Source organism: Thunnus albacares, chromosome 18, assembly GCF_914725855.1.
Source record: "Thunnus albacares chromosome 18, fThuAlb1.1, whole genome shotgun sequence".
In the NCBI taxonomy this organism is placed as follows: Eukaryota; Metazoa; Chordata; class Actinopteri; order Scombriformes; family Scombridae; genus Thunnus; species Thunnus albacares.
Genome location: NC_058123.1, coordinates 9,579,651 through 9,607,095, shown reverse-complemented (window position 1 = coordinate 9,607,095; position 27,445 = coordinate 9,579,651). Strand labels below are relative to the sequence as shown.

General features: G+C 37.7%; 1 protein-coding gene across 1 annotated transcript in view; it reads right to left on the bottom strand.

The window, feature by feature from the left end:
• Window positions 1–27,445, bottom strand: part of lamc3 (laminin, gamma 3) — a 108,502-nt gene that overhangs the window by 67,769 nt on the left and 13,288 nt on the right. The window contains exons 3-4 of the mRNA XM_044334291.1: window positions 14,891–15,021; window positions 8,220–8,386 (exon numbers count right to left, since the gene is read on the bottom strand). Coding sequence (XP_044190226.1) covers window positions 8,220–8,386; window positions 14,891–15,021 — 298 coding nt within the window. The remainder of the gene's footprint in view (window positions 1–8,219; window positions 8,387–14,890; window positions 15,022–27,445) is intronic.

Sequence of the window (27,445 nt, the reverse complement as noted above, 5' to 3'; positions counted from 1 at the left end):
ACTGAAAGCAGGAACTCATTATCAAACTGTTCCTTTAAGGGGCATGTTGGGCATGTTTTTGGGGATATAATTACATGAACAATCGAAGATCTGTGGATGATGTTTCAACTTAGATGCATAAGTTTCACTGCTACTGAACCTGGAGTGACATAGTTTGTTGTGTTTGGATATTATGTAAAACTTTCTAAGACTGACAACCCAATTAATGATAAAATATCAGATTTCACTAAAGTCCAGTATGAGTTTTTCAATGTGCAATTTAAGTGATTAAATCATATGTTACGAGTGACCTAGAAAAATTGTTTTCATCCTCTACCAAACACAGTTCCCTGTAGTTACAGCTGTTAGTTTATAGTAAATGTTTGAAATCACAGTGAGCAGCCTCATCTACTAAAAATGTATATTAAATGTTCACATAAATAAATATAACAAGACAGCTGAGGCATAAGATGTACAGTGGATGGTCCATTAATCAGAGGATTCATGGTATCTTTGGTAAATAGAGGCAAATTGTAAAGCCCTTTGTCTGCTATGGTAGAAAAGCACCATAAAATGCAGTCCATTTACACATTTCATTGATTATACTCAATAAATACAACTCTAACCCTACACAGTGCACTGTCTGCCTTGATTTCTTGTGGCCAGCAGGTAACTGAGTTTACACAGAAAGCGCAACATGAGAAGCAATTGTAATGCGGATCATGAGGACTCGGCCATTTGGGAGTTGAGGCAGAAAGGACTCAGCAGGAAATGAAGTGGAAGGATGTTGACAGGTGCTAATTTGCATTCTGGGTGGAAAGCAATCAGATTCATATATTCTTAGGTCTAGGTGGAAATGCAGTGTGGTAGCATAGTGTCATTCATACTGTATACTACTTGCTGTACTGGATATGGTTTGGATGTGGATGGGACTGAAGGGGAAGCAATGTCAAATTATATAATTCAATCAAACATTAAAACTCTTTGTGCATCAAAGAAAGAGGAGTGTTCAAGCGGTGCCATTGCGAGATGCACATTCAACAATTGTTTTTTTTTGTTTTGTTACATAAATGATGGAGCTCAGGACTCATGGTTTATAAGGTAAGAATCTCTGTGTTACAGCTTTTCTGTCTGATGTGTTGAAAAGTACAGAATGTAATTTACTGTTAAGAGTTACTACTGCTGTGCTATGTGCGTAAAAATTGGAGATGTTAATATCTTGTTCCTGCTGCTGTGCAATGGCACAGCATGTATTTAATAAACTCAAAAGAATCCTACATACAAACAGATGTGTGCAACAAATAAACATCACTACTGATGTTGGATGTTTCTCCAAAAACCTGATTATTCAGTGTCATGTAAACATAACTGGTAAGCTTTATTAATCTAATGCATTACAGACTTTGTAGAGCAGAGTGAAAGAAGCTAAAAGAAGTCTGTGTGTGCACCTCCGCCCACTAAAGCTGCACAAATTGTGGCTTTTACACTCTCTGTAATAATGTACCAATCTCAGGAGCTCATATGTGGAAGAAAAAGCCCGCTGTTCAGACATTTTCCTGGAAGCCTAGTTAACCAATACAGCTACCGTATATTGTTCACTGTGGCATCCTCTTATTTTGTGATTTGTTTGGGTGGCATGAGAGTGAGAGGGAGTCTGAATGTAAGTGTCACTCAGCCAAAAATTGTTACTATTATTTTTTTCTCCATGATACCTCCCCCACATAAGCGCAACATACAAATTCACCTCTAAAAAGTCAATTTACCAGTTTCCAGCAAGTTGCTCTATTTCTAAATATGAAAAAATGTATTTTCCATATAGGCCATTTAAGTTATACTGACAATGACAATGGCAGTTCATTTTCTAACCACCTGCTGCTTGACTATTTGTAATCGAGAAAACCATCTATATAATAAAATGTCTGTTTTGTGCAGAAGCATTTGGGGTTTGGTGGTAGATCGTATATTTTTTATTGCCCTAAATTACAAGAATACGAGTTCACAAAGCATACAAAAAGAACACAGGCAAAATAAAGATACAAAAGGATATCAAACAGATTTTTGGTTTAAATGTACTTCTATATCTGTCATATTTCACAGTAGGGGCACTACCAGCAGGCTTATGATAAGTATGTGATACATCTATTATGAACTGTACTGTTGATATTTAAGAAAATGATCACAGTCTCCTAGCTACAACCACAGCCTTCAACCTTAAATCGGCGGCAAGAACGGATCTAAAGTGTTGACCCACTGGAACAGCCCGGGGCTAAGCTGATGACAACATCAAACAAACAATGAAAATCATGAAGACCTGAAGCAACCTGCTTGAGCTGTAAATGATTTCAGTCTCAGAGGGGGATAATCTTGATGAGAATGACATCCCATTGCACCCCCGATACACACAAACACCAACTCTTGCACAACCCTTCGTATATTTCTCCACATAAGGCTAATCACAAAGCAAACAGCAAGAGTACCTAGACTGATAGTAAAACTACTCAGAAAAACACTCAAACACGATCAATTTAATACTGAAACACACATAAAAAAAGGCCCCATAAAGCCGCCATTTACCACCTGCTACTACACACAATAACATGTCGCATGTGGAGTGGTGTGTTTTCGAAGGTTTTTTTTTCCAACAAAATCCTTGATAAAGAATTTATATTGAGTTTAATCAGTGCCAGGAAGGGCAATTTTACTCTGCACTACTCATTTGTTGGAGAATGTGCAATTACAATCCAACAATGAGTGAGAAAAGTGGGAAGAATCCACGAAGCAATGCTGACAAAAACACAGAATCAAATGAGAAAATCAGGTCATCACTTAAGAATTACTGGTAAGAAAAATGAGTTCATTGCTGGAGTGAATGATAACCTGGAGAAGATGCTTGATAAAAAGATTGGAAGATGATAAAATTTGCAAAAGAGAATTTGAGAAAAATAACAAGAAAATGCAGAATAGTTTGCACATTGAAATTGGAATATTGAGCAGATGGAACAAAAAATCAGGAAAACAACTACAACAGACTTCAATACAGAAATCAACGTATTGGTTTTTGGTCTTTCTTTTGAGGAAGGAGAGCAGTTGGAGAACAGAGTGTCCAGGCTGTTTTCGGAGGGGCTGTGGTGTGACCCCGTGCCCAGCCTGGTCACAGGAAAGGCTGAAAGCAAGAGGTGGTGGACCAGGCCCGACCAAGATCCATCTGCCTTCAGTCTGAGATAAAGTTGCATTATTAAGAAGGAAGCAAAAACTAAAGCATGGCAAGTGTAAATTTGCTCTGCGAAATCAGAAGCGGAGAGACTATAGGATTTAAATTTTCGTACTATCCTAAGGGAGATCCTGGTAAGGGAAAGACTTTGTTGTAACAAGGAATGGGCGCATTGTGAAACAGGATGAGGATCATCCGTGCTGTACTTCGGATTACAGAAGATGAACTGTTTCTCTGGCCCATCATGTTCAGGAGTCTATTACTCTAGCACACTGGAATGTTAATGGATATGAATATGAAGAATATGAAGCAGTCTGCCAAGTATGCCTACTAAATATCTTATATTGATTATAATTGGAGTTGCCATGCAGCTGTTTTCTAATGGCCAGGATATCAAGTAGGCAATGCTATTAAGATAGAAGCATATCTTGTTTTGTTATTAATCAACCTGTCTAAGATTCAATAACACAGTCTCTCATGCTATTACAGTAAAACATATTAATGGCAGAAAATGGTTGAAAACGTTGCTGTCAAAGGGCATTTATTAAAAAAATATGATGGAACCATACTGTATGTTTGATCAAAGCAGGTTCATATTGTGTTATTGCATGTGGGAGGATTACACTAATTTGCCTAATTGACCAAAACATTATTCTGACAATCCATCAAGGGTCACCAGTGGGGTTACTTTCAGTAACATATTTGAATTAATGTGCTTGTTCAGGCATTTTAGTTGACGTAGACTGCCGTTCATCTTACACTACTATCTTATCTCACCTTTGAGAAATTTGATTCTGTGATTATCATAATTTGCCCACATTTACAAATATAGAAACACATACTGGATTGTCTGAGATAAATACACATTTTATAAATGTTGTAATGCAATTGGATTTTCCACGATGACCACATATGATATGTATGAGGCTGCATGCTTATTATTGAAATGGAGAGAAAACTACACATTTAAGTAGTGATCTGCACAGTGTGATTTACTGCATGCAGTTACAAAAGAAAAGGATAAAGAGGATTTACATAGTTAAAAAGGCAAAAAACAGTAGTGCGGAAAATAAGTAGTCTATAAACTTTATGTCACTTTGTGTTTATTTTGCAAAGTTCAGGTTTTATCTTAATTATTGTTAAATGTTTTAGTTCTCAAAATGTCATAAGTCTGGTATTGTTTATTCTCCCTTGTAAAAGATTACTAGCTAAAAATTGCTTGAGACACGTGATACTTGTGGCAGATCTGTTGGAAATTGTCACCATTTAACAGCAATAATAGCCGTTATTGTAAATAGCCTACATAATTGCACTGCACGTGTTTTGCCTTACCGCCACCTTTCAAAATGTCTTTTTTTTTGTTCCACAATAACTGGAGTCGATGTTGAAAAGTGTTTCTGAACAATGCTGCCTCTAAATTGCATGAATGCACCATGTACATAATCATATCTCTTTTGGGCTCTGTTGTTGTTGTATTGTCAATTGTTGTTGCTGCACCATGTTTGAGTAAACAGAAAAGGTTTTGAAGGACTCTATTATAAGTCTTAGATTACATGTTTTAATACATTGATTACAGTTTTGATTATCTCTGTGTACTGGTTTGTGAAGAAAATTTCTATCCACAATATGAGAAGATGTTAAAAAAAATATAGCTTCATGCAAATCAATGCAGTTACCATGTAATTTAACGTTTGAAGTGACAAAAGAATACAATAAGACAGAAAAACACAATAAATATCTAAGAGTATGCATGTTCATGACAGATAATTGTGAAACAGATTTTCTTGTATGCTGAAGGTATTTTACAATACATGTTTTTCTTGGGATTATGTTACCAATAGGCCAGTGGCAATCAATGACCAGAAATAAAGCCTGACCATACTCTATATATAGCAAGTACAGTAGCCCAAGCCACAGCCAAAGGTTTTTCAGCAGCCTCTTTATTGTCAGGAGATGGGGAAAGTGGAAGAAAGGGACAAGGGAGAAGGCAAATGGGGAGAATGCTTAATTGAAAACATTGACATATGCACAGAGTAGAGAAGCAAAGTGCTATCAGACGGGACTAAGTGAGTAACACAGGGCATCTATAAACCCTAAAGAACCACTCTCCGCAACACTCCTATCACTCTTTACAGATGCTTTTTAACTCGTGCAAGTCATGTCCAAGTTAGATCTCAGGCTTTCATTAGCAAATTGCAAGCCAAGATGCAAACCTTTCAAGGTCCAGAATTCTGACTGTGTCCATTATGAAAATGACATGATACTAGTTATATTGCAGTTCCACATGTCTTTCAAAGTTGTGTTAATAGTGTTTTTGCACAGCTCAGACCAAGTCCTTTCAATGTATTTTAATGGAGATTTTACAAAATCAGAAAAGGTTGTGCTACAATAGCAGCAACAGGCCAGATACCTGTAACACAAATGCTAGTCTCACACCTTTTGATCTTACAGAGATAACTAAGAGGGCTGAGAGGTGAAAAAAAATATTTTTAAGGTTTGGTTCACAATTTTTAAATTTAAAACAATAGTCAGGAGCCAAAATAAACAATGAAACTGGTTTTGCTCGCTTCCTCCTGTTCATACTGACCATTAGAAGATCCCCTCCCTGGATGGGTAGGTAGGTAGGTAGGTAGGTAGATAGATAGATAGATAGGTAGATAGATAGATAGATAGATAGATAGATAGATAGATAGATAGATAGATAGATAGATAGATAGATAGATAGATAGATAGATAGATCTTCTAATGGCCAGTATGAACAGGAGGGATGATTACAGGGCACCTGACTCTTGTTTAAGACAGAATTGAAAAGTTGTGAACCTATCTTTTAATTGGAAAAATAAGTTTTGCCCTAGGGTGAAGCCAAATTGGTAGCATAATGTTGTATGATGCATAAAGACCAGAGGATGACAGAAAAGGTCACTATTTTGCAAAAATAAAAAAACTAGGATGATTAGCTTATACTATAGCAAGTATTACTCTCAACAAAACACTCATAATATGCCATGTGCAAATTAGGTGCTGCACAATGGCAGTTGGATACACTACAGGATATGTAGACAGCAAACGTCACTGACTGCACTGCACTTTTTATCTCAGTTCCTGCAAAATCAAAGATCATATTCCTTCTATTTGATTAGGCCTACTTTGTGTGTTCTGAAAATGCACCTTATCTTTTATACCTTATTTCAGTGTAGTATAAAATTACATGCAGCCAAAGCAGTCTCACACCACTAAATGTTGATTTCAGGTATAAAGACAGGTCTCATCCCACTAAAACCCACAAATGTTTCAAATGTTGTTAGTTTGAAGACATCTCACCCATTGCTAGCAAATAGAGGGGCAGCACCATCCCGGCAAATAACACCAGACAAAATAACAAAATATGTACACTGTATGCAGTTTTTATGAATAATACCAGAGTGAAATGCATTATTTTAAAGGTGTGGACAAAATCGGAAAGACTAATTTTGCCCAACAGAAAATTACCATTAAAAAAACATTTTCTAAATAATTCTATAAAGCAGTTTCTTAATACTTCAAAACATATTTTTGCAACCTAAAGATAAACATCGTATAACAGCTTCTATAAGATCTATAAGATTACACTTTCTATGGTAAATGTATCATCCTTATATTTGTTTCTTTTGTGGTTCACGTGATACTGTGTTTAAAAAGTCAGTACTGTATTCTTTTAGGTTTTGTTAATATATTTATCATAGTGTCTATACAGCACATAAATAATGTCAGTTCTCTTTGAGATTTTACCCCTGTGTTCAACAACTTTCTAACCATTGTATTGACACAACGACAGCGTGACATAAATGTTTATAAAGTGTATAAATTATGATCTTTTTTGGTTTTAAAACCTAAAAACTATTTAATTTCTACTGTTTATAAGTTCTACACATTTATTGTTTACAAGGGTAGTGTATTTTTTGTACTTCATTGCCTTGATGCAGATTAAACCTGATAAATGTCCTTTGTCAAAATGTTTTGCCCAAACATAGAAAGGATATTACAGTGGCAGTTCCGGTGCCTGACAGAAATAGAAAAGGTTGGTGGGGCAAACTGAGGCAAAATCATTTTTGTGCTAGATAGAGATGTATAATTACAGTGAGCATTCATTTTTATGCCTCCATATTCTGTGTCTCTTTTTTATAGCATGTGTTTATTTATTAATATACTGCATTGATTAAGTTGGGTGCAGTACTCTATTTAAGACACCATCTGCTTGGAACGCAGAGTAAGAGTAATTAAAACAAGCTTGCTGCTTAATAGAATTCAGCAAAAAACAAAAACAATTTGTGAGCCACTCTCCTTTATGGTTTTTATCCCTCAGCCAATTACAATTCATCCTTGACAGCATTCAGTAAAAGCGCACAGTCTGATGAACCGAACCTGATAATACTCATGCTAATTCATACGTACTGAAGCACTAAAGTGGGGATGCCTGCAAACATACAGTATGTGCATACAAACAACATTCACTCCTACAAATATCCACAGCTGATTAAAATATATACACAAAACTTCCAAGAGGCTGTTAGCAATACTTGTGAGCATATTTATGGACTTAACAATGCAGACATTCTTAAATTATTATGTGCTGTAATGCAGCCACAAAATTAATTTCATTAGCTTTTGTTTTGCTCATAAAGTAAGAACTAAACAGTGTGATGGCAGACTAGTTAAATGCTGTTGCTGAGTTCGACATAATAAAATACCATTCAATTTACGACTTAATGAGAATCAATGAAGTTCAATTTCTATCAACATTTGCCATACTGATTGTCAGACTGTAGTCCCTTTTAATATCTACTTGCTCATGCAGAAAATGGAGGAGCTGTACATAAGGAAATCAAAACTTTAAAATATACAGTACTGGAGATTTTTTCGTCAGGTGGTATACTGATGGATTTTATGGGACCTTGGTCAGCTTGAGCTTGTCACTTGAATTCCACACTGCCCTGTGGATTTTTTCAGTAGGCTGCACCCAGTCAGCTTGTAACAGAAACAGGCTACTCACTCAAACACTCGTTGGCGGAGTCCCCAGTGGCCCTGGCCCAGGGTCTGTCCTGGTAAAAGGGGTGACATTTCTGGCAGTCAACTCCAACTGTGTGATGTTGGCAGGCACAGACCAGGCCGCCATGTTCCCCCTCAACACACTCGCTGGCATGACCGTTACACTTGCATCTGAGGGAAACATAGACAGATGGTTATGTAGAGGATGCAAATACAACTTTTCCTATACACACACATTCTCTCTCTGTTTCTCCTCGTTGACTCAAGTGTAGACATGTTTTTTTTTTGTTTTAACTATTTATTTATTGAGTTTTTCTCAAACAGAGCTGTCTACAGGAGAAAACACAGAATTGAAATATCAAAGATAAAAAAAAATAAAATAAAGTGATTTCACAAGACCAGTCCCCTCACCCCCACCACCAGACAAGGGCCGTAATAAAAGCCAATGTATCTGAGGGGAAGAAAAGAAGGGGGTTCAGGGACATTTAGTGAAATTAACCCAAAATTTACACAAATTAGTACATAGAAATTCAACCACACATCTCTACATCTCATTGTCAACCCACAACAGACTGTGAAATATTTCCCATGTAGCTCCTAAAACCAGATCAGCATTTATCAAAGAGATGTGCTTTTCTTTTGAGGTTGAACATATTTTTTTCTCATGCCATGTATGAGGAAATTTCTTTAAGCCACATGGAGACAGGGGGAGGATCTGCACTTTTCCATAACAAAGCAATACATTTATTACCAGAAATCATGGCCAGTTTGATAAACCGCACCTTATTTCTTTTGGCAAGAGGGATGTCAGATATGTCGCCTAGTAAAGCTAGTTTAGGTGAACAGGGGATCTCAAAGCCAGTAATCTCTTCAAGAATCTCTAATATTGAACTCCAATAATGTTTTAATGTATTACATTTCTAGAACATGTGAATAACGTTACCTGTCTCTGTTTGGAATTCATTTTACCTATGGAGTCTTTCTGGTGTAAAATAGGTTCTGTGGATTATGTGGAACAGCAAAAGCTTCTGGCAGCTTTTATATGAGAGAGTTAGTGCCTCCTCACATAGTGATTCCCATTAACTGTCTTCAAAAGTACCGTTCTGGTCTTGCTCCCATTTGGTTCTAGTGTTTATTGGTTTAGTCTCTGGGAAGGCTGTTATATGTTAAGGACAAAATGCCTCTGGGGTGTTTTTAGAAATTTGTCAATTGGGAGGGGCTTTAGGGGACTAGAGTTTCCTCCTTGAAATGTACTTATGAGGTGTCTGACCCTTAAATATTTGAAGAAATTAGTAGTTGGGACGTGGAAGGCTCTATATAACTGTTCAAAGGACATAGGTATGTTATTCTCGTAAAGGTCCCCAAATTTCTTAATTCCCTGATTGTGCCACATTGGTTATTGGTTATGCTCTCTCTGAGTACATTTAGTAAAGCAAGGTTGGTGTGGAAGGGAGTATTACTGTGAACTGCAATAACATTATTAAGATGTGTCTGAATGGCAAACCATGTTCTGAATGTGTGTTTAATAAATGGAATATCAGTGCCATTCTTCAGAGTATGGTATGACTGGATTAAAGGAATGCCAGCCAGCAGCACAGCTGATGTGTGGCACTGCTGTATTTGTTTCCAAGCAAGGGAGTTAACTAGCTCTGTCTGCCAGAATCATATTGCCCTGGACTATGCAATCCAGTGATACAACTGAAAATCAGGGTGCTTTGATCCTCCACACCGGGGGGTATTTTAAAGGGTTTTGATTTTAATTCAAGGAACCTTCCTCCTCTAGATGAATGTAGAATTCATCCTTTGTAGTTTATTGACGATATTCTTATGTATAAATATGAAGATGGTTTGAAACAAGTAAAGAAATGTAGGTACCATGTTCATCTTAATATAATTCACTCACCCAGATAAAGAAATTGGCAACTGCATCCATCTGTCCTTCTCCACCTTTTTAAGCAGTGAGTCATGATTTAGTGAAAAAGTTTTGTCTAGTTGATTGAAATCTTAAAGCCCAACTATCTTATAAGTTGAGTGTTCCCCCGAAAGGGCCAATTGTTCCTTAAAATATTTTCAGCTAGAGAATTTAGGGCCACACTTTTTGTACATTAACCTTATATCCAGAAATCACATCATACTTTGACAAGAGGTCCGTGAGGGCAGGCATGGATGAGTCTAAATTGGTAAGAAACAAAATTATGTCATCTGCATACAAAGAGATGGCATGGTTCTCACCCCCCACTTTGACCCCAGAGATAGGATTATGTGATCTTACTGCAATGGCTAGGGATTCATTTGCCAATGCAAAAAGTAAGGGATAGGGGGAGAGGTGGTGAAATATCAGTATTTGTCTGTATTCTGGAAGTAGGATTAAGATACAGTATATGGATCATCCTTGGTATATTTGGGTCGAAGTTCATTCTGTGTAGAACCGTAAAGATAAAATGCCACTCTATGCGGTCAGAAGCCTCTAGTCCATCTAGTGAGATAGCTATGACCAGATCCTCCATAGATTTAGCACAGTGCATTATGTTGAGGAATCTCCTTACATTGTCTAATTGAGACTTATGTCCCTCCTGCCATACATCGAGTAAATTGAGGGCCTTAGCAGCTGAGGTTAGGGTCTTCTTGGTTTGGTCCATAGATGTTAAGCATAGTGACCAGTTGGTCTCCAATGTACCCCCTGACTAAAAGATATCTGCCCCCTCTATCCTTCTCAGCTTGTTCTGCTTGGAAGGGAATCCCTTTCCCTATCAAAATAACCACCCCCTTGCAAGGAAGGTAAATTAAGGAATAGAATATTTGAATTTACCATTGTAATGTTCTGTATCAGTTAAATGAGATAAAATAAACCACATAAATTTTACGCCTTCTAAGGAAGTAGAGAACTTTACAGCGCTTGGCCAGCTGGTTAAATCCGTTTGTGTTCCAGTTAGTAGATCAGAGCAAAAAAAGTCATAGTGTAGTAAATGAAAACGTTGTACGTTGTACGTTGTACGAAAACGATGTAATAACGTGAATGAGAAGGAGGAATGAAAAGACATAAATGAAGGTAAAAAATGAAAGAGTATTAGTCAGTTAAGTATAATAAATGTCCTATCTACTACTCACCCTCTACCCCTCAAAACCCACCCAATCCATGAAAAAGGAAACTTGCCTATGTTTCTTCCCAACATCATGAGTAGACAAGAGTAGGGTGAAACCAAACTACCTAAACCTCAGAATATATAAGTTAGGAACAACTCCATTATGAAACACTTCTGAAACTTCCCTGAAGAATCAAGGGGAGGAAAAATCTGATTTTATAAACTTAAATCTGAATAAAGCTTTACATATTTTGAGATTTTAATCATATGAGACCAGTTATCACTAACCATATTACAGATAACATATGGAACAATAGATGAAACTAATTAAAATATAAAATGTGTTATAGCCTAATTAGACTTCAGTTAGGGGAGTAAGGAGGGGGAAAAAAGGGAAAGAAAAAGAAAAAAAATTGTAATTGGTAAGACAGGTAACTCAAAAAAAACCCCAAAACTCTACCCTTAGATTACAGATGCCAGCCTACATCATAATGTGCCCTGAGCTAACCTGTGCTAAGTGTTAAGTAGATACATCTGTATTCCAGGAAGTCCAGGACCAAATCTGTAGGATGAAGTAGCCTAAAGGAAATGTTCTTGTCGTGCAGCTTCTTCTTCAGCGGCATGAAGACCTTTCTTGCAGAGAGCCGTGGACATATCTCAAAAGATCATAATATTGGAGTTACCATACTAGCAATCTTTTCTTCCGTGCCACGTTGAGAATTTTCGTCACGTCTATAAAGCGAAGCAGACAGATCACTAGAGCCCGAGGGAGGCGGCCTCCATCAGTGTGACGTTGGAGTGTACGGTGAGCCTGCTCAGTCTCAATTGAGTCCACAGTCTCCAGGCCTAGTATTTTTGGAAGCCATTATTGTAGGAAGGCAATGGCATTTTTTCCCTCCACACCTTCTGGGAAGCCAACTAGCCTTAGGTTCTGCCTCCTCGCTCTGTTCTCTAAATCGTCAAGCTTTTCTTTCAGACCACTGATTTCTTCCTCTTTTTTATAGTCACCAAAGTCTTGGTGTAAGAAGTTGAGGCTCTCTGTCTGGTTGACCTTGTTTTGTCCTCAATCTCTTTAGCGCATTGCCCCAGCGCACGGTTGTCACTGATACGTTTTTCCGCCATGTCAGCTAAAGTGTTCAACTTTTGACCCAACAAGGCTGGATTTTGTTGAACCCTTTATTCCATTTCTTCATGAAACCATGTCAGTGGAAAGTCAATGTTAGCCTCAAGCAAGTTAGTGCTAGCCATAGGTGATGCAGGTGGCTTTCTGCTTTTATCTTCCTTTGTCACTGCTTCATCTTTTTTTTTGGAGGCATTTCCAGTTTAGCAGTGTTGGTTTATACTAATAGGCAAAAAATACTTGAGTTGTACTTAAGTTGCACGGAGTAGGAGTAAGAGAAAAGACTTTATATGGGAGCTGGTTTGAATGTGTCCAACCTCTACACGGCCATCTTGCCACCCCTGTTTCAAGTATAGACATGTTAATGCACACAGTGAATGGAGTAGAACGCAGAGGAGAGGGGAAAGTGAGGAGATATTTCCACCATAAGGAGTTGTCACTTCCTATTTTCTTTCACGGGCATAAATGTGGCCTGAGATGATTCAACTGTGCACTCATTGCTAAGACACTCACCCTTCTCCTCGGAAACAAGCAAATTTCTCTATGAGTATTAGTATCTGTATTGAATGTTTATCTACATGTATGTCTATATTTACTTACAAACATCTTTTTGTGTACACACCATCTTCAGGTTAGTGTATGTTTTATAACTTTCAGCAAAAAAAGTAGATAAGTCAATAATCGTGAGATAAATGTGATTTATCAAGTCCATTTTCACAACAAGATAGTTAATAAATGCTGATTTCCTTTCCCACTGCACATGGAAATCCTATAATTTCTCTGAAACATGCAAACACCGCAGGTGGCAGCTACGCCTTACCGTGTGTATTATTTCCTAGCAGTGTTGCTGGGTTATGTCAAGTGGCTGTGATAGGGGACAGGGACTTGTCGCTGAGTGGCAGGCTCTGTCAAATTTAGCCAGCTGTCCCGGATCCAGACGTATACTTGCCTGAGGCTCAGACCCAGTTATTTCTGTTGTTACTGCGACAACAACAACTTAGTAACTCTAAAGTGCCTCCAGTCCACATATCAGATCTCTATGTTAAGGCAGACTTGAGCTTCTGAGTGATAATTCTAACTGAATATGTTACTGTATGAGGGACATGACCTAGACTTTACAGGCTGCATACAGCATGTGCAGTTCAAAAAGTGATGTGCAATATGTTGAGAGCCCTCATGTTGTATTAGTATGACAAGATACATAACCAGCATTTTTCATATTATAGTTTACTTTAAGTCTACTTTTTTATTTGCACATATATCAGCATAAAATCAAAAAACAGAAATAAAAAAGATATGACAGAAAAAGTCACATTTGTGGATCATAGCATGTTTATTTTTGTAGCAGTTCACCTTGTATTGTGGTTGCATTGATATTTTGTATTCAATGACGCCATCCTTACAACATCTGTACTGGCCAACTTGGTGAGGTGTTGCACTGAGGTGTAAAGGCATGTGTAGTTGTACAGAAAGCACTGGTAGCAAGGCTAACATGTTGTCATGTGGGTCTCTCCCCCAGGTGTTGTGGCATTGGTGGGTAATTTGTCATGCTGCTGCAGTGATCCTAAGTGTTTATGACAGGTGTCAGATCAAGTTTATATTCTTTCTGAAGGCTTCATCCCAACTACTTAATCGTCCATTTCTATCTGCAGTGCCAAGGTGCAGCCTGGTCCTTGGCGCCATGTCCTTTCTCATTACTGTGAGTAATAAACCAAAAGAACTGGAAGAAGGAAGATGGAGGATTATATGGGTTTATTCTCATCAGATGGCAACAGCAAGGTGTTTTTTTAATCAGTTTTGCAAACAGCTGTCCAGGATAAGGTATTGATTCCTTGTCTTGCTTTGTACACATACAGTATAGTATGTGTTATAGCACCATGCTTCCTAAAATTTATGTTCATATACAACTAATTTGGGCCATTAAATACATTTTGGAGGAAAGGCAACATAAGAAGGATATTTTATTTTGAATGTGTCTGTAAACTGTTCATTGCAAATACAAAGTGTTCATACTGAATCTATTCAGAAACGATTGTGGTATTGGTTAAGCACGGAAAATGTCAATGCTGACTTGAAGCACCAGATTAGACTCACTGCACTGATTAATATTTCATCAAATCCATGATCTTTCCTTAACCTTTCCTTAACCCTAACCCCATGAACCCTTGACTCTGGTGTTAAAATCTATGCTTCATGCCCAACCATCCATCCCTACTGTACCTCCTCTTGGCAGTTTATTTGGTAATGCCTATATATGAATGGATTTTGTTGAAGACAGGTATGATTTTGCAATATGTTTGAAACTGTTAAAGCTGGAAATTCAAAATGATTTGAGCAAAAAAAGAGCATGATAAAGTTTTTTGGCTCAACTACAGGGACAAAGCTCAAGGTTAAACTTTGAAGTAATCAGAAATAATGTCTGCTATGCAGGGTGACATTGTCCTAGAGGGCACATTTTCAGGTTTCACTTACCTGCCACCCACAGAGAAATCAGAGATGGCATAGAAGTACGAGCGCAACACTTTAGCGTCCTTGAAGAACTCGTCTCCAAAGGTGTTCAGCCTGTCCAAAGAGATGAGCAGGTCGGTGGCTGTCACCCATTCCTGGAAAAGGAAAAAAAAAGTAGGGAAGAAGAGAGGATCAACAGGGTGAAAGCGATGTTATAAAACTCCTTTTGATGTCGCCCACTTTAAAAAGTGGAATGAATGGGAACCGGAGGGGGGCAGCGTGTTGGCTGCTGCTGTTCTTGGCAGAACAAGGAAACAGACAGGAAGTAAAAAGGAGAAAAACTAGGCTTTAGTTAAGAGAGGCAAGTAGAGTGAGGATATGTTAGACAGCAAAAGTTGACAGAGCAAAGAGAAAAGAAGTTGAAATGCAGGGTTTGGAGACTGGCATGATGGTGTAATGCAGAGTTGGCCCGGCCATTGGAAGCAACGGGAGAAATCCCGGTGGGCTAGTTGCTTTGTGGGCCGCTTGAGCAGCCCATTATACAAAAACAAGAGCAAGCGTGCCACTTGAGCTGCCAGTTATACAAAAACAAGAGCAAGAGAGATACACCGTCGACCTGGCAGCAGCACTCCCCCCACCCCTCGACCTGGCCAGTCTGTGTAAAAAAAAGTCCAGGGCCGTTTTTTTGTCCCACTCCCAGACCCTGATGTAACAGCTGGGGAGAGAGCAGATGTAATGGGGAGATAATGAGTATGGTGTAGGAAATTGAGTTAATGTCAGAAAGGTGGGTGAAGAAAGAAGGGGATTAATGGAGACAAAAGCTGAAATATGAAAAAAACATGAGAAAAGAGGCAACACTGCAGCACTACTTCAGTATAATGGATGGCACTTGGCAAAGCTCCCAACCCTGATATGATTTAAGCTCCTCTGTTTGAGCCCACCGCAAAGGTAAAGACTGGATGAAGCAAGAGTGGGAGAAGAAAGAGAAGAGGGATAACACAAACAGAGGAAAAGCAAACGGGATGTGCAATCCTGGGGTGGAAGATAAAAGGGAGGCCAGGTAAAAGGAGAACAAATGACATGAGGAATCTCTTACCCGTGAACAGTACCAACTTTAAAACAAATAGCTGGAGAGAAACTTTCTGTCTGTTTCTTGGCTGGTTTGGGACTCTGTGGCAGTCCTGAAAAAAGCCTGTAATGCCGTACATTTTGAAGCTTCTCCCCAGAGGTGTCTTTGAAGTGTAGTAATGGGAGAGACGGAGATGGGAGCCAAAGGGCCTCAGACTAAAAACATATGTGATGAGTTCGTTCATTCATGGTTTTTGCACACGCTGCAGTTTGTCTTTGTTGTGCTTAACCCCATCATAGCACATATAAGATAAGGCCACACATGGTTTTGCCTATTTGTCCTGTAAAGTTACTAGTGGTGCAGGAAGTACTGAGGTTTTTTTTACTTAACTAAAAGCAGCAATACCCCAATGTAAAAATACTCTAACAAGTAAAGGTCTCGTACTGAAAATGATAAGTAAAACTTAAGTAAAAGTGAGTATTATTAGCAAAATGTACTTCAACTATCAAATGTAAAAGTGCTCAATGCAGAAAATGGTACCTAAGAGTGTTACACTGTTATATATTATTCAATTATTATTATTGATGCATACACTGCTGGGTCGTTTATTTAATAACAATGGATTGTTTTAGAAGCTCATCATATGCTTTGTATGCATATTTTTAATTTGTTAAGTAACCATAAATGTAGTGGGGTAATAAGTACAACATTTCTCTCTAAAATGTAGTAGAGTAAAGGTATAAAGTGGCATAAAATGGGAAATACGTAAATAAGTAGAGTACAAGTAGACCTCAAAGATTTACTTACATACAGTATTTCAATATATGTACTGAGATACATATAACCACCTCAAAAGGCTTATACATTATTACTGAGATATTTTTTAAGAACAATTCCTAACTCCCAGGCAGTCATTGTTTCAGGTCACTGTGCAGTGAAAATTCAATTCACACAGATATGAAACTTCCTTGTGACAGACAATCCATCACAGTGAACGATTCGTCTGGTTTATATTTTTAATGTGGAATTGGAGTTGAAAGCAGGGACCATTATGAAAACAAAATAACACATTAAAGCTCCAACGTTCAAAATGTAAGCGTTGGCTGCTATTTTGCTTTGCTTTCTTATTGCTTTGCTCATTGGCAAATAAGCAAACATGAATATTAAGAGAAAGAGCCATGGATTTAGTTATTTCTATCATTAAAAAAATGTCCCTGACTCAAACCTCGTGTCGGAGCATAGCTAATAACAACAATGAGGAAACATTTCAGTCCCTGTTCACACTGTAACTGCTTTATCATGCAATGATAACATGTAAAGATTCAACTTTAATGGATTATCAATCTCAAGGAAGTTTTAGCTGTAGAGAAAGGAACAGAAAACAATGAAGCTCTCTGTAATTTGTGAAGTCAGTCTAAAAAAGAATACATACAGAAATTATAGCAGGGACCCAGTTTCACAATGCAAGTGTTAATGTTCACACCAAACCAAGTTGTTACCAGTAATTATATTGATATGAAAATGATTACATTAACCCATTGTTTACCACCCCCTATCAGTAACTATCTAGAAATATAACTGATTAACACTTATACTCATATTATTGCATTTAATAGTAATATTAAAGAAGAAAATGTGAGCAAAAAGCTTTAAACTTAGGTGTAAAATCACTTTAATTCTTTAATTAGGAAAATTCGGAAGCTCTAAGTAATTTACAAATTCATTCACGATTATAGCGGGAGCTTAGTTTGGTTATTCATACCTCACACTGTGCTTAATACAACCTCATTTTGCATCTATTACACGACATCCATAGCCAATGGTTGTATTGTATGAACTCTTATTATACATCCATGCCACAGCTCTACTAGCTTTGCTGCTACTAAATAGTGTTTTCTAGCTGGAAAGAACCAAGTAGCCTAAATTTCTAAAGCCATCCAATTTCAAATATTTGAAGGGGTGCATGCCCCTCAAGTTGAATGGCAACAATGCCTCTCATTATAGATGAAAAAGTATGGCAACAACTGGTATAGTCCCTTTAAGTTAAAGTATACACTATACCAGAATCTGTATAGTACCTAATGAACATTGAACAAATAACATTTTCATTCTTTAGCTCCATAACAGTTACCATATAATACAATACAGTTACTCTTTGTTAAGCATGTGAAGAAAATTGCTTAATTCATTGGTAGCAAGAAATATTAAAAAGGTGACACCATTGAGCCCTCTGAGGCTCTCTTCACAGATACCTAATGTGATTTCTCTCAGCCTCAAATAGCTTGAGCACTGCAGTAAAAGTTTGGAACTAAGTTATCTTTAAAAGAACTTTTTTCTTATGGGCTTTCTTGTTTCTGTCAGCATGACCGCCATCCTCCTTTTTCAAAGGATCTTGGGATTCAGACCACCTGCGTGGTCCATGCCTGCAGTTCTAAGAGACATACTGGTGGGGCATCAAGAGGTCATAGCCCCTTATTGGAACATCTGGTGTGAATATACTACACATGTGTTCCTGATTTGTTTAACCCTTGCATGGATGGTGTTAGCATGACTTGACTTCAGTGCCACCTGTGGGTTAACTTTGTCAGTAAACCCTAAGAGGACTATCCAGGGAGGAGTTCTATGTACTCAGCAATGTGCAATCAGTGGCTGTATAGGAATATCTAATTAACAAGTTTTACATTATTTTTTTAAATTTAATTAGGCCAACTGGTGGCTCCTTTCCAGCAAGATTCTGACTGTTCTGCAGTCATTACTCATCCTGCTTCAAGTATTCTTACCTGAAATGCCCTCTTACTTTACCTTATAGCTGCCCTCTTTATTTTCCTTTCTCTCTCTCTGACAGCCTTATCTCCGCACTCTCCTAGCTGGAGTGCACTTCAGGATTTCCAGACAGTTCTATGCCTTAGCAGCCTATTGAGGACTATAGAGCTGCTATTTTGTAGTAACCCTAACTACAGTGTTGCAGAATTGAGTGCAGTTGACTGCTGTGCTTTTGTTCCGGCCCTTGCTTATCGACTTTGCCCCAGCTTGACATGGCTCTACCGGCTAATGGGGTTTGGACGACACTAAATGACCCTGATGCACTGCAGTTGCAAGGGAAAATAGATGCTCATTCTTCATTTTGTCTTACACTACCATGATTTTCATCCGTGGTTTATAAGAGGACCTGTGGAGTTTGAGATGGGAAATATTGTTGCAAGGTAACAAATTAAGGCAAAATGAGGGGCAGTGAGGTTGAGGAAATGGAGAGGAAGGAGATAAAGGAAACTGTGCTTTAACTTTCTGATACAGACTGGTCAGAACAAAGCAAGAGCGTGCACAAATAGATGATATAAGGTGATTCATCCTTGGTTAATGCTTACAAAATGTTTCCATATCCATCTGTTCTCAGATTGCTTATCTATCTTGTCATGCATGCTGTACATGTTTGTTATGCCTGATTTACTATTCTATGCCTGTTTGTCTAGTGTCTGGTTATCTCTTACAATATTATGAAACAAGCCCAGTGGTTAAGGCCCCCATAATGAAAATACATGCCCAGTGCACAGAAAGTGATGCTCAACAAGTAAAGGAATTACATATAGTCCACAACAATGAAAAGAGATAACAGTCTGATACAAAAGCAGCACTGAGGAAAGTAAAGAGGTAGAGGACAGTGTGGTGGACTGGTGTTTAATCGGACCTTATAGTAACTTTATAGCAGGTAATGTTTACCTGCTAGGAGAGTAAATATATGCACATCACATAGATGCAAAGCTATTATTAAGTAGCATTAATGAACAAATTCTGACCTGATAAAGATCCGAGTAGGATCGAAACATTGTCCTGGTTAAATTGTGTGACTTGGAGTTAGGACAGGGCAATAAAACAATCTCGATACGGGATCGCCATTTTTTACTCAATACGGATAGATCTAACAGCCTATCACATATCAGAAATACATGCAACAACAGCCAGTCAGTCTGCAGTTTTTGGCCTGCACGTCAAAGTACATAGCCATTTCCTACTGCAGCCAACAAGGCTACTCTAGTGCTATCATTAGCAGGGCTATGACTATCTGGAGTGCCCATCATATCTAAAGCCAAAAAAACGTGCTCTATGTCATGGACACATTTCTCTAGTAGAGACATCCTGTCTGCAACTGCGGCACGGTCATCACACGCCATTGTTTTAACAAGGCTGCTTGGACTGTGAATGCACAAAGATAACTGCTAAGCTAGGCTAAGCTAAAAGCCAGTAAACAGAGTAGCAACAAAAGGCTAGTTACCCACTAACACTAGTGTCATTTCATAAAGAAAACTAGTGAATGTCTAATATCTAATATGTGAACTATGCACAGAAAATAATGTAGTCAGTAAGATAAATGAAGAGATTACAGCAGAATATATAATGTGTATATATATAAGATGTAGCATAATGACTAGATTACAAGTTTGATTTCTACTCAGATTTCTACCTCTAAAACATTTGAGAGATGTAAAACCAGTACATAATTAATATATTTTAAATTTATTTTACAGTTGAGTGTATGAATGTGCCATGGCCTTTGTGATCCACTTTGCTGCCCTGCCAAAGGAATTTGATGTGATAGTAATTACAGCTTTTAGTTTTATTCACATAATTTGCACATAAGTTGCAAGGCAAGCTAACTTGTATTGTTTTGTTACAGTAGATAAAGCATGTTTGCAAAGTTAAATGTTTACATTAAGATGTTATTCAATATATCCTTTTATCACAAAATATATTCCAAACCAAACCATGTTTGCACAGGTAAATGTTTACACTATGTTATTCTATTTTTTATGTTAATAAACTATATTCTAAAGTTTAACTAATGGAGTAAGTGTGCAGGTGTTACTTTGTTCAATAATGTTTATCATGGTTATCATCTTAGTTTAGTGTGTTAGAATGCTAATATTAGCTAATTAGTACGAAACTCAGACATACAGCTGGGATGTGACGTCTTTAGTTTTTAAGGTATTTGGTCATACTGGACAAATTGAAATTTTCACCTGATGATGGCGCTAAATGAAAACTCAACAGACCACCAAAGTCAGTAGAATTCATCCTTTGGGGACAATGAATGTTTGTACAAAATGTTATTGCAATCCATCCGGTAGTTGTTGATGTGGCCAAAAAATATGCCAAACATTATGAGTACAAAATAATAGGTAGATTTTTCAATAATGTAGAATCACTTAATGAACAAAATTCACAAGAGTGCCTTCTTAATTCTGATAAGATTCATGTAGCAACAAAAATGTAGTAAGCAAATTGTTGAACACAGAGTGGCTGGTGTCAATAAACTAGTAGTTCATATGTATTAAATCACTATATATTATTCTTTTGTTGTTGTTGTTTTATGGATGCTACCTCTTTCAATGGGTAACTTATTACAGACATTTTCTTTTTTTTCTATGTGATTAAATCTCAACTAAAATTCAGTATATTCAATAAATAACACAAAAGGGCCATAACGTACATGACCTGCCCTTTCATTAAATTCTTAAATAAATGCTTAGGACAAACTGATGATCATTAATGTTAAAATGCACAAGACTCCTGCCTCTTCTAATGAGGGCCATGCTGGACATTGGTTCTACATTGCCATTGTTTCCAACACTCAGCTCTCATGCTTAAACACACACATACACTGTAAGAAACTTACCGTGAAAATCACACTAATTAACTGGCAGTAAATGATAAAAAAAAATAAATGCATTGTTAGCGTTTCAAAATTTGTATCATTTATCACAGAGTATGAGATCATTATCATATGGAAGAGTTATTAGTTATGCTTGATAGAACAATGCTAATTGTGTAAGAAAAAGCAGACATACTTCCAAATATCACTTACTGCACTGAAAGGAAGCAGTTTCTTAGGGTTAATTAGTAGTCAGCCCATTACTTATTATTTGTGCAAACTGCAGCAAAAGCTTAATTAACTTTGATTCTCACTCCCTTGGAATTTGGGCTCACAACGCTACAGTGATGCTGACTTAGGGATAGGCCAAGGTGTGGTGAGTGGCAGTGAGCCAGTTCTGTGCTTAAGACAGTAACGGTCTAATGATTCAATGAGGAGGTACACACATGCATAGACACATGTACAGTACATGCAGACATGTATTAGGCCACCCATAGCAAAGTTTTTTGATGATCAGAGGACATCTCTGCTTAGGAGCTTATAGCCTTTACCCTCACCTCTAAAATCTCTCTAGTCTCTTTCCCCCTGTCTGTCTCCACCTCTTCTTTTCTCTCCTTCCCTTCTCCTCTCTCCTCTTTCCGTTCCAGTGTGTTTCCTTGAACTCTGGAGCCTCTGGCTGCAGGCAGTGACAGGAAAGAGAGCAGTGTCCCTCATTCCAAAGTTAATAACTTTTTAATTTAATTGCTTGAGTTCACTGTGCCCTCAATATGTATTTTTTCCCCTTTTACTCAATGTCATTCAATGCTGGAGCTCCAATTTGCCACACAGCTTTCTAGAGAGAGAGAAAGAGAGAGAGAGAAAGAGAGAGAGAGAGAGGATGGACTGGTGGCAGGGGAGACGACAAACCGTTTTAATGGATGACTGAACAAATTAAATTTGAATTCATACAGCAGCTTTCATCTTATGCGTGATTATTGAAAAAAGACAGCTTTACAAACTTGACAACAGAGCCCCCTTTGAAGTAAGCCATTACTTTAGAGAAAACATCTAAATGCCATGTTATAAGGTGAGTTGTTTATTCCAAATAATTCATATGGCAGTGAAAACTCAACACATTAGATCATCAATATAACACGGAACATGATATTTATGCAGATGACAGTTAGACGAGACAAAAACATCTGTGCATTAAAGTATCACAAGTCATCTTTTTTTCAATGTAGTTTTACTTCAACCTCTCAAAATGACAGGAAGATATATTTTAAAAGCAGCAGATGAAGCGTGTGAAGTCTCTATATTGAAACTAAGCGCTCCTCAGACTGAGGCACAAGCGGCAAATCTGCAAAGGGATTAAAATGCTAATAAAACAGGCAGAATGCAATTCCTGTTTTAAGCCTCATGAAATATGCATGTATCTGTATGAGCCATAGAGGAAATGACACACCGACATGCCATTGAGGGGAACAGGGATCATTTTATGCTCTGTTGACAATCTGTATGTAAAAAGTGTGGTTTTAACCTCTGACACAAATGCCCTATCTTTATCCCCGTGCATTAAAAGCCAATTGATAAATGTGATTTCTAGGAATAAAAAATTCTGTTCACTGAGACATGACACATCAGAAAAGTGCCTTTTACATATAGTCCCATTGCACTGTCCTGACCTAATGTAGCATATATAGAACAACACATCAAGACTTATTAATTACAACTAATGTTAAATATAAAATACATCCATTTTATATGGTCTTGGAAGCATTCACTGCTTTAAGTTCTTGTGGTCTAATAACACAGATTGACAAAATATGGCAGACTATGGTCCCTTTTGTACCTCTAGGATTTGATTCTACCACATTAGCTGGTTCACTGCTCATTTCTATAGAAATGCAATATTGTTACAAACAGCTCTGGGAAAAAACTGGGCAGTAAGTGCTCGGGGCATTTATTCTGATTACATCAACTTTATGAAAAGCACATTCTGCCTGAATGTCATTCACAAAATCAGAGATTGAGGCTTGTTTCATAGGATGTGTTTTCATAGAAGCTAATCACTGATTACAATCACAACACTGAAATTCTGTCTGCTTCTGTTCCGCTTGAGCAAGAGCTCCTCGGGGTTTGTATTCTGAGAAATGAAAGCATTCAATCCGAGTCAACTAACTGCAGGGTATTACAGAGTGCTCTCCAGCTCTTTTACGTCTGTAAGACACGAGAAAAGGTCGACTCATAACAGTGACAATGTGAGGTCTTCACATGTGTCTCTCTGAAAGAGGAAACGACTCATAAAAGGTGCTAAAAATGTGACACTTACCCGCAAGTTATTACCCTCATCCCATATTAGCTATTCAAAAACCTCCCAGTCAGCTAATATCCCATATGGCAACATAATCATATTCACACAGACAAGGTTTGATTTAATGAGGAGGCATAGAAAGATGAAAGACTTCTTAGGGGAGCGTGATTGCTGCCGATGTGCTATTTAGCAAGGTTGCTAGGCTCATCAGGTATTTAAAAACTACATTTCACATAAAGGCATTTGATGCTAAAGTGGTTGATGCTTATTCCTTGACTTTTGATACTGTTAAGCACAAAATCTTACTTGACTTCGACTCAATGAAATGGTTTGAATCCTTTCTACAAGGAAGGCGTCAGTAAGTTCACTTTCAAAATGTCCTGTCCAGCCTCATGGAGTTACGGCATGCCACAGGGAAGTGTACTTGGACCTTTACTGTTTTGCATAAATATAGATGACCTTCCAAAGTGCAGAATCATGTATATGCAGATGATACAGCTCTTTACTACTCAGCGAAAATACAGAGATCCATCACAGAGGATGTGGAAAGAGCAGCCTTGTGGTTTAAAGTTTAACTGTTTCAAAATTCATACTCTTTGGGCTTTTCTCAAAAAAATACAAGACTCCTTGACAATTAGCGATGGAGTTTATATCTGGGAGCAGTCCTCTCTTTCACATACTTAAGTGTGCCATTGGATCCTTGCGTACAGTGGAAGCTGCACAAAGACCAAGGTCATCAATCAGGTTTGGGTGCAATAAGAGAGGTGGGACCCACATCTCCAGAAAAGCCCTGCAGAATTGCTGCTTTCCAGAGCAGCCTGCAGAATTATTTGGGAACAAAGTACAGGCTTTTAAATATAAACTAAAATCTGAACACCAGTAAACCTAATCAACAAACTCTAACAACTGTTGGATATGTTTTAATTATCTTATTGTTTGTTTGTACCGAGATATCCCTCAAAAGCAGTATTGATACTGAGTGGAATATCCAGGTGAAACACAGTAAACTCATCTATTTGCACTACAGAAGAAAATAAGTGTTTTGGATTTGTGTAAAGGGTTGTATTTATTGTTTAAAACAAATACCTTTTATATCCCTGCATGTACTCCCCTCTCCTCCCTCCTTTAATGCCCTTCATCTTATACTCAATAAATAGTGCTGTTGTGGGAATGATATTTTTGAGTGCTGCTCTCAACCCCACCCCTTTGTATTGAGTTGCCTATTTTCCTCTTGTTTTTCTAGTATTTGTAGCTCAAGCGGGAAACAGTATGTCACCATTAAAGAAGAGCATGTTCCACCATCTTTATTGTGATGATTCACAGTGCGGAAAAGAATACTCTGTCGCATTTTGCCGGCTTTGTTTTTACACCAAAGAGGGTGGCTGATGTGTTTTTCTTTTCTTTTCTCACTACATCCATCTGTCCCATCACCCTTAAAATAGAGGGGGAATGAGAAATTTAATGAAAGAAATCCCCCCCTTTTCTTCTAATGGGAGGACAGATCACAGTCAATTATGGGTCGTCTCATCTTGTTGTTTAAGAGGAAGGCAGAGAGGGAGAGGTGGACTGGAGGAGAGAGAGTGCTTGGCAGGGTTGTTGAGAGATTTGCCACCCAATCTATGTATTCTTGCCTCTTATTGATCCCCCACAGCTTTATAATCAGCAGGTCGATGGCATCCAAAGCATACTGAAATACAGCCAGCAACACCATTAGTATTCACATTTTAATGTAACTAAGGGCCTCCGCAATGATCGTCCACTCACCCTAAAGGGCTTATGTCACTGCATGGCCTCCCCATGAAAATAAAAACATCTAAAGGTTCAATAGGTTAATGAGAAATTACAATATTCACTGTTGTTATGAAATGGTATTTAAGTTGTTTTCCAACCTTTGACGAGTAAGAAAATAGAGTTTCCATGTATGGACTAACCAGTAAAGAGGGAAAGACTTGGCTTGTGTATTTTCGTATAGTAATTACAATCAACAAGAGCAATCAAAGGCTTAAGTTGTTGAAATGAAAGCTGCACACCTGCAGAGACAGAGACTCATTAAACAGTACAAATAAAGACGTGATTATTTTTTTTCACTGAAGCGTTACATTATGTAACAAACTGCTTAGTGAATAAATGATGTATTGAGAGAAATGTACTTTTGCATTGCTAACCTAAATTCTCATAACATCAGTCATTAAGTCAATAATAATTAACACTAATATTAACATTTAGCATTAGTTAAATAATGATTAAATCTAATTCAGTTGACACATGAAGGGGACCCAGGTTTTTTTTAAATCAGTGCATGTCATTTACCAGTAATATCATTATCCTGATGTTCATAATAATTATTATTTTATTTACACTGAAAATAAAGTATTCAATACTTAATATATACAATACAATCATCATATTTCAATGACTGATTAGTGAGAATAGTCTCTCTAAAAATTAATAGATGGAACAGAATTAGCTTGCACTGACAGACATATGCATGCAAACCTTGTTATTTATTCACAGACTGAATACTGTTGAGCTGTTCCCACACACTGACTAATGCATTAATTGATTGATTTTTCCATCCAGCTGGTCACAGTGGTTCCACATACATGGAGCAGCAGGAACGATCACAGAGATGTTGACTGAGGGACAGAATCCGAAATCAAAAGCGGCTGTTGATGTTCCTCGTTTAGAGTGTGAAAGCTGTGTAATGCTGCTGACCTGGACCAGGAGAGACAGGGACATGCTGGAGCTATGGGCGCACCTGGGAATCAAACTCTCCCAGATAAACAAACAGTCTAAAGACTTTTTGGATGAGTCCTCTGAAGTGTAAAAGAACAAAAACCAGTTCAATAGACTGAATCATAAGGGTTTTATTGGATCAGTATTGCCCTCCAGAAGCCAGAACAGGAAGAGGAGCTGTGGTGTGTTTCTATTAGGGAAGTACTTTTAGATCCACTAAGAACTAATCTGTAGTCATTGAAGTCTATCAAGTGCTTTTTATTTCTGTTGAAATATTATGGAAATCATTCAGTTGTCATGAAATGTGCCTACAAGGGAAACACTTTTTTGTGTGATTAAAATTGGAACACAAAAATACTTGAAATGTTTTTATTTGTATCTCTTGTCGTCTGTCGTTGTTGTCCACTACTTTGTTCCAGACTGAAATATTGCAACAACTATTGGATGGATTGCCATGAAATGTTGTACAGACATTCATGTCCCCAGAGGATGAATTCAGCTGACTTTTCATCTCCCACCACCAGCAGGTCAATGTTTTCACTTATTCAGAAAAATATCTCTCCTTTAGCACCAGCATGAGGTTGACTTTTATGATTTTGATCTCAACAACTATTGAACGGATTGCCATGAAATATTATATAGACATTCACAATACCTACCGGATGGATTCCACTAACTTTCAGTGTCCATCAGTGTAAAAGTTTTCATTTATCCAGATAAATATCTCCACATCTACAGGATAGAATAGGACACCAGACAATGAATCCTAATGCCTATGGTGATCCCCTGACTTTTTCTCTTGCACCAGCATGAGGTTGACTTTTGTGGATGGAT